Here is an 8277-nt window from a genome sequence, read left to right on the forward strand (position 1 = left end):
CAGGCAGTTGGGAAGAGCTGGAGGCGTCCAGAGTGACCAAGGAGGGGCCCTGGCAGGAGGAGTCAGATCTCTTATCTGATGGAGCTGGAGAAAGATCGCCCCACTTTTCTTCCTTTATTTCATTTAATCCTCAGAACAGCCCCATGGAGTATATACTACTCTTATCCTCATGTTATAGATAAAGAAACTGGAGGTTCAGGGAGTCACCCATTCAACCAGCATTTACTGAGTGCTTGCTATGTGTCAAACTTTACTGAGGATACACAAAAAAATGTTAAGTGTGATTGGATACGTGTGTGTGTGTGTGTGTGTGTGTGTGCGCGCGTGGGTGCACGCGCATTTAGAAAACAACATTGGAAGGTAACACACTAAATCACTAATACGCTAAGAGAGGTTGCATTTGGGTAGTGGAATTACAGGTGCTTCCATTTTCTTCTTTGGGATTTTTGCCTGTTTCCAGTTTTCTACAATGAATACAGACTGCCTTTGTAACAAGTTTTAAAATAAGTATTATTTCAAAAACTGAACTGGAGGATGTTGTGAAATAGTCTTCATTATCATATTGCTGTGGATCCAATAGTACTTTCTGAGGCAGTGCTACTTTACCAAAGGAGTGGACAAATAAATGTTTCTTAAGTCCATTAAGCCTTCTTCTCTTCACACCGCAGAGAGGCCTGGCAGGTTGACAAGTGGAGAGTTGACACCCACCTTGCTCCTGAAGCCTGTATATAAACCCAGTGCAGCGTGATCGCTTCTTCCCCAGACAAAAAGTTCCTAAACTTTCATGACACCAGCTTCTTTGCATGACACCAGCTTCTTTGCCACCAGCTTCTTTGCTAAACTTTCATGACACCAGCTTCTTCGCATGCATAAGGACAGCAGGAAAACACAGTAGGTCCCTGACTGAAGGAGAGGGTGACTTGGTAAGAGCACAAAATTCTAGTGTCCATGAGAGGCCAGCTCAATGGTGTCACTGTGATGTAAGGTGGGACACCCATTCACTTAGGGTGCTTTCTGACTGATGGAGTCCTTCTTCCCCTTTGCTGCCCTGGCACCATGGGCTCTGGGGCAGGTCCACCCGTCCCGCCTGGGCTGAGATGGCATCCCTGTACCTGTCCACTGCACTGACAGCTCTGTGAGAACAGACATCCCTCTTGCATCCATGTCTCCCAGGTCCCAAAGAGCTGGCTCTGAACAAAGCAGGTCCCTTAGTCACTGCTGCCGGACTGAACTGATTTGCACAAACCATCACTGGGAAGCAGGCGGAGTAAATTAGGGTGAATTCCTGTGGTAGAATTCAGTGCAGGCACCAAAACCAATGCTTTGAAATAATTTATTGCCTAGGAAAGTGTTCCCAACATACTGCTACTTAAAAACAACAACGGTGGAAGAGTAAATACAGCTGAAATCCATCTTGCTCATGAACACAGATATGCATAGGAGAAAAAAAAAAACTAAAGGAAAATACATCAAAGAATGTACAGTGGTTGTCTTCGGGTAGGGGGATTATGAATGCTTTTGATGGTTTTTTTTCCCCTTTGTGTTTTTAAGCTTTTCTAGAAAACAATTTTTGTTACTGGGAAAATTATTTTCAAAAAAATCTATGTCTGAGGGAAAAGGGAAGAAGACATAATGGATAGGAAGTCCTATCGCACTTCAGGTGAGAGCTGAAGCGTTAAGGACCTTTAGGGTGAATAAGTTTCTTTGAGTTAAGGGCTCCTCAACTTCCTACATCGACAGGGCCCCCACCCTTCCTGGTAGACATTACCCTCCCAGCCTCAAACCCCATCAGCTTGCACACCAGGTCCCTGTTCTGCTGATGTGTGCAAGGTGGCTGCCAAAACTCTGAGCCACACAACTAAAAGGTCTGGATGGAGAACCAAGAGGAAGAAAAGCAATCCGGTCTCCTTTGGCCTGTTAATAATTTCTGCAATAAAGCTGTCAGAATTTACTGCCACATCCCTCAACTTACAGGGAAGGGAGATTCTGAAAAATATTCAGAAAGAAAGGGATGCTAAATGGAAGTAATGACTTCCTCCGCTCCCTGGCTATTTCAAGAAGCGCAGCATTTTATACATTTCGTCTGTATCCAGCCCACTGTGTGAATTGTTCAATTTTAGTGAATATAAAAATTCCATCCAAGGGCTTTCTTAGTTCCACTGCCAAAAGCAGTTCCCCAATCCTACTTCCCATCAGATGTCAAGTTCTTCCATCGTGAGTCCTAGGTTCCTCAGGGTTTCCAAGAGGCTAAACCCTGCAGTGGGAGTGGGGTGGGTAGGTGGAGGCGGCCGCCAGCTCCTGACTGGCTCTCGGCTCAGAGTGGAGTCCGTGGTGGAAATCACTACTTCCAAGTTCACTGGCGACGGGGCAAGGGTGGCAGATGCTCAGTGGTTTGGTTTACAAATGTTAATGTTCACAAATCTGAATTCCTGTTTGGGACCAAGCCCTTCTTGGTCATCCTTTGTCCCAGTCTTCTGGAATGTCCCGTTTCATTTATTCATCTCCTTTCTACCAAAGGGAAGTTCACAGAGAAAACTCAAGCCCCAGAGGTGATTTGGTCTGGAGCACCTGGAGCTCCCTCAACCCCACGTGGCTACCATTCCATCTGCGTCAGGCATCATAATCTGGCTAGGACACCCAAGCTGCCTCCTCCCCAGCCGGCATGCCAGGCAGGTCACTCTTGTTGGGTCCTGGGTCAGCCTCCAGGGGCCTGAGTCAGAACCCAGCAGAGAGTTCATGCTCCCCGGTGGAGGGGGACGTGGAGCTGACCCTCTCTAGCCTCTTCGTGGAGAGGAAGGGGAGCCATTTAGCCAGGCGAACGGCGAACAGCTGATGGAACAACTGCCGTAGATACTTGCGGAACCTTTCACTGACAAAGACGTAGATCACGGGGTTGATGCAACAGTGGGTGTAGGCGATCACCTCCGTCACTTGTATGGCCAGGTCCAGCTGTTTGCTCTGCTCACACTCATGGGTGAACAGGGAGTCTTGGAAAGCAGAAACAAACACAGTCAGATTGTACGGGGTCCAAAAGAGAAAGAAGATGATCATGATGACAAAAATCAGACGCACAGCTTTGGACTTCTTCTCATTTGGTCGTCTGAGCAGAATCTTTATAATCCCTGTGTAGCAGACGACCATGACCAACAGAGGCAACACCAGCCCCACGATGTTCAGTTTCAGAGCCTGGAACTGCTTCCACGTGCTTCGGCTTTCACGAGGAAAATCAAGAATGCAGGTGTACTGAGTGGACGTCTCCTGGGTCTTGGAAAAGTACAAGCCCGGGACAGAAGCCAAGACGGCCAGGACCCAGATGACAATGCTGGTGATGATACCAAAGGTGACGGTCCGAGCCCGCAGGGCAAACACAGCATGGACAATGGCCAGGTACCTGTCGATGGTCAGCAGGATGATGAAGAAGATCTCGCTGTACAAGCCCGTGAAATAAAGCCCAGAGAGCAACTTACACATGTGATTACCAAAAACCCAGTCATCCTTCAGCTTGTAGTCAATCCAGAAGGGCAGCGTGAAGAGGAAGATCAGGTCAGACATGGCCAGGTTGAGGAGGTAGATGCTCGTCATGCTTTTGAGCCTCTTGTGTTGCATGAGGACCAGGACCACTAGGATGTTGCCTATCAGGCCAAAGACAAATACCACCGAGTACACGGGGGGCAGCAGCTGGGCCCCAAAGGCCCTCTCCTGTACCTTCTGGCATGGGGTTGCTCCATAGTCGTCTCCTGTGGTCATGTCATAGTTCTTTGGGGCGATGGAAGTTTCCATCCTGGCTTCTCCCACAGGTCAAGGGAAATGGTTTCCGTGTTTACTTTGCTATTACAGGCAGTGGGTTCTGGGTAACAAGAACAAGGCAGTGATTATATGTCTTTAACCACTTGACAACTGTTTACCGAGTGCCTACTGTGTACCATGCCCTGCTGAGCAAGGGAGACCCAGGTCCTCTCTGCCCTCATGCAACTGGTCGTCTAACACATTAATAAACAAGGCGTATACACATCACTCATTGCTTTGGCAATGAGCGTTGTGAAGGAAAAGTCCGGTGGATGGAGAGCGCAGACAAAGGGAGGCCTCACCACAGTATTCATGACCAGTGCTTCCCCAGTGCTTCCGATGAACTGGGCCCTGGACTTAGTGTTAAACAACCTTTGAGGGGGTACCATTATCACTCCCCATTTTAGAGGTGATGACACACAAACTGGGAGTAGTTAGGACACAAAGGTAGTGAGAACAAGAGCTGGAGCTCAAACACAGGTGTGTACCTCTCAGGCCCATTCCTGAAACCACCTGGCTCTCCTGCCCCCAATCACAAGCATTGACTCTGTACCATGGTGTCCCCAGAGGGATGCTGGGAAGGAAAATAGTCAAGACTGAAAGTCAAAAACTTACAAACGGATCTTTATGGCTTTTGGGGCTAAAAAGATTCTCAGTCAGGGGTGACACAGTGCCCTGGGGACACATGAAAATGTGTTTTTTTTTTTTTTTGGTCGTCACAAAGACTGGGGGACACTACTGTCATTTGGAAGGCAGGTCCTGTAATGTAAAAATTACCCTACACCAAACACCAATAGTGCAGCCATAGTGAAATCCTAGAAGGTCAACCCATCCCTCAGCAGATGAGGACACTGAGGACACCAGAGTGGGCCCAGCCTGGCCCACGTCACACGGTCTTCTGAGGTTACCCAGGTAACACTGTAACCTCCTGTGATAGCCGTGAGGAGGATTCAAGGAAAGCACAGGCTAGGCAGAATGGGGTCACATGGTATGGAGAAGACAGGGCTTTGGGGGAAGAAAGGCTCAGAACAGCCTCAAGCCAGGAAGTGTCACACAGTGACCAGACAGAGGCTGGAATTCTCCTAAAATAAGTTTTTGGATATTTTAAACCAGGGTTGCCTCAAAACAAACAAACAAAAAAACCACTAGATAGCATGCCTTTGTAGAACTTCCCCAGACCGTATTTTTAGCACTCCTTTCCAATCACTTACTGAAGACGCCTCCACAAAGGGAGCACAGGCTTTGGTGTAACCTACAGGCTCTGTGACCTCGGATAACTTAACCTACCTCTCTGAGCCTCCGTTCCTCATCTGTAACGTGGGAAAGTAAGCCTTACCGTGCAGGGCTACTCTAAGGCAAAGTCTGAGCCATCCCCTGGCAATTATCGTGCCCTCAGTAAATATTAGGGGACCTCCTTCCCTGCAGGGGTCCCGTTCTGAGGCCCAGCACCATCAGGAATGTCCCAGGCTTCAATCCTATTCTGGCCAATGTACCCCACTCCCTAGCAGGTCTCTCTAGTTAATCTGGAAGATGAATCCTGCTTGACAGTGATGGACACTGACAGTCCCTTCCATCTGTGCTACACTTTGAAATTTCCAAAATGTGGCCATCAATCTAAATTGATTTGACCTAAACACCAATCAGTAAAGTGAGTGGAACCTACATCATAATTCCCATCTTGAAGCTGGAGTCTCCAGTGCTCTTCCTTCTACAGTGCTTAATGAATGTTTCCTGCTCACAAAATTCACATTTCTGCGGTGGCATTCGGAGATTAAGGCACATGGGGCTGGGGGGTGGGGGGTGGGTTGCTGGGCACCCTGGCTGGGGGACTGTCATTTCCCATCAAATCCATCCCTATGGCTCACTCCACCATCTCCGAACTTGCATATCCCGGTCAAGCCTCTTTCTGGAGAAGCCTAAGCTGCCAGTCACTAAACAAGCTGTATTGGCAATTTCTGATTTTTGCTGCCACTGCCAGTGCTGACAGCTCCGCTTGGCAGTCAGCACTTGTGGGTGAGCGGCCAGGTTTACCGTGTTAGCAGCAGGCAGCACGGTGAGCAAGGGGTGCAAGGCTGAGCCCGTGAGCCCAGTTTCTGGGGAATTTTGGCAAAGGTGAAGGCAAACTGAGTCAGCACTGTCAGGTGCCATTTGAACAGAGAGTCACCTTCATACCACTCCCCACCTCCAACTCCATTCACTATTTCCCCAACTTGTCAGGCAGCAGGCAACAGCTCCAGAGTATGCTGCTCCTAAAGGGAGATGGGCTGCGGTGAGGCCTTGGAGGAGAGACCAAAGGAGCACGTTGCCATGCCAGGTGCCAGCCCTGCTGCAGTCTGCTACAAAAGTCTGCCCCAGGTCACTGCACTAGTGCTCAGCGGCAGCCCTGGAGCCTGGAACTTTCCAGTGCCAGCATCCTTTAACCTCGGAGTTGGGGAAGTCTCTGAACAGACAAAGGGCAGTCTGTGATGGCAGAAGATACCCTGGCCTCGTGGCGTGCAGGAGGTGCCTTACACTAATCCCTAAGAGCCAGCAGTGTGTATTCAGCATGTTGGTAGCTTGGAGTCAACCAGAATAGGAATATTTACACGTGGAAATCAGGAAACACTAGATATCAGGGCACTTTTTCAGGAGAGGCAGCTATTAAACGTTTACCAGCACATCAATGCCCTGCAGTCTGAGTAGCCTAGAGTTGTCCTGTGAGCCAGCTAAAGGGTCAGTGAGCGGCACACAGCCTGGGGGCAGGCGATGCAAACTTCTGGAATTTCTAATTCTGAAAGTCCGGGACCCTCCAGATTTAAAGGAGGAAAGGTTGAAGTAAATACCTCCAAGTAGCCCCCATGTCCCTGTATTTTCAGAACCAAATTCTGACCTGCCTCTTTGTTAGAACAGAATGGATGCCTCCCAGGAAGTTACCTGGCCAGCTCCCTGCCTTCTCGTAGGTGAAATCCTACCTCCTCCAAAGACATCCCACAGTCCTGATTTTGAGGATCCTTGGGTCTAGTCTTCTTAAGAAATTGTCTCAGTATCAAATCGTCCTTGCAACTGCAAAGTTTTTCTAATTAATACTTCCCTTTTGCTACAATTTCTTCTTACCCCACGTTTGGGTTTTGTTTACTTGGGGAAATTTGGCAACTGTCTGTGTCTTGAATACCTTTCCAGAGAAAGTGCCTCCTGTCCCTTAATACTGGGCTGACTTTCTTAATTCACCAACAACCAATCATACAAGAAAGCATCCTGTTTTTATCAAAAACAAAAAACCCCCAGAAACGAAAAGAACAACCTATTTTACATCTGAGCACCCAGTCTTAGAAATCCTTCCATCCTCAGTATTGCTATACAATTCATTGCCTTACAGGTGCACGGGTGGGTTACTTACACATTTGCCTGGCCTTCGAAGAATTCCCCACCTTTGAGGAGACAGCCAGGTAAAAAAGTCTTCTCCTGCAATGGGAGAAGGACTACAGTCCAACCTGGCCACATGCAAACAACACTGCCCTCAACAGTGACTGATGAACAGAAAAGACAAGTGCCACTTACACTGGTTTCAGGGGATTGTGTCCACGAAGCGTTTGTCTCTGGAGCTTTTAGAATCTTTATGAATTCAAGGTCAAGGTCCTGACTGAGTCAGAAGTCCTCAGCTTCCAGTGTGATGATGGAGATAGAACTTGGGGTCTCAGTCTTTCAGAACAACAAGAAAGAGACAACGTTCTTCTTTCTTGTACCATTGGGTGTCCATGAATGGCCACAACACCGACTGGTGGCCAGTTCCTGAAGGCCAAATGCACTCTGAGGTATTCTGCTCACTCAGCTTCACTTCTCCTTTGGGCTCTGTGCCTTAAGGGGAATGGGTGGAGTTGAGCACGGTGAGGTGGGTGGCAATGAGGTGTTCCCAGAACTTGGTGAAGCAAACAGAAGGGTGGGAATGTGTATGGTACGGGGGCAGGGCACAGAGTTCCTGCCCTCACTTAGCAGTCTTTTTTTTTAAGGTTGCAAAAGAAGGATTTAAACAGGAAACCTGGGTCCTGTTCCTCAGAACGATCCGGCTCATTCAGCCTGAGAGGGGCAGGAGGCCGCTTCTCTTTGGCACCCCTACGTGCCTGTGCCAGTGACTGCTCCCCAGTCTCTGCCCCACAGCCCCACAGAGTGGTTTTACCACGAAGAGCCTCCAGCCTGGAGTGAATACAGGTCTGCCGGCTGGGTTTCGGCTGTCCCTTTCTGATGCTGGGTTCCTGGTTTACGCAGTGGCCCAAGCTCTCTGCTTGAGATGTGGATGGATCACTGTGTCTTCTGAAGCCTTGGATACCACTCTGTCAAAGAAGAACACTGAATACTTAACGCTCAGAGGAGGATGCGTGAGGTCAGCCTGTACATGAAAAGCGTCACAGAGTGCCTGGCACCCGGAAAAGTGGCTGACGCACGAGGCCTGTCAGGATTCTCCCCACAGTTACCAGCTCCTGCTGCCACTGCGCTTGTGCCCCTCTGGGTTTCCAT

At 48.9% G+C, this 8277-nt stretch overlaps 1 protein-coding gene across 2 annotated transcripts; it reads right to left on the reverse strand.

Annotated features, from left to right (window-relative positions):
* Positions 1-1319: 1319 nt before the first annotated feature.
* On the reverse strand, positions 1320-7797 carry CCR1 (C-C motif chemokine receptor 1). Of its 2 annotated transcripts, XM_027096926.1 has the most exons (3): positions 7324-7797; positions 7163-7227; positions 1320-3847 (listed from the first exon to the last, which is right to left on the reverse strand). In XM_027096926.1, exon 3 carries the CDS (start codon positions 3778-3780, stop codon positions 2716-2718), a length of 1065 nt encoding a protein of 354 aa, XP_026952727.1. In that variant the 5' UTR covers positions 3781-3847; positions 7163-7227; positions 7324-7797; the 3' UTR covers positions 1320-2715. The 2 variants fall into 2 exon arrangements, with proteins under 2 accessions (XP_026952727.1, XP_026952725.1); XM_027096924.1 differs by lacking the exon at positions 7163-7227 and having other exon boundaries at positions 7324-7793.
* Positions 7798-8277: the final 480 nt, after the last annotated feature.

This window comes from Aethalodelphis obliquidens, unplaced genomic scaffold (genome assembly GCF_003676395.1).
Source record: "Aethalodelphis obliquidens isolate GAN/ISIS:26980383/991018 unplaced genomic scaffold, ASM367639v1 scaffold111, whole genome shotgun sequence".
NCBI lineage: Eukaryota > Metazoa > Chordata > Mammalia > Artiodactyla > Delphinidae > Aethalodelphis > Aethalodelphis obliquidens.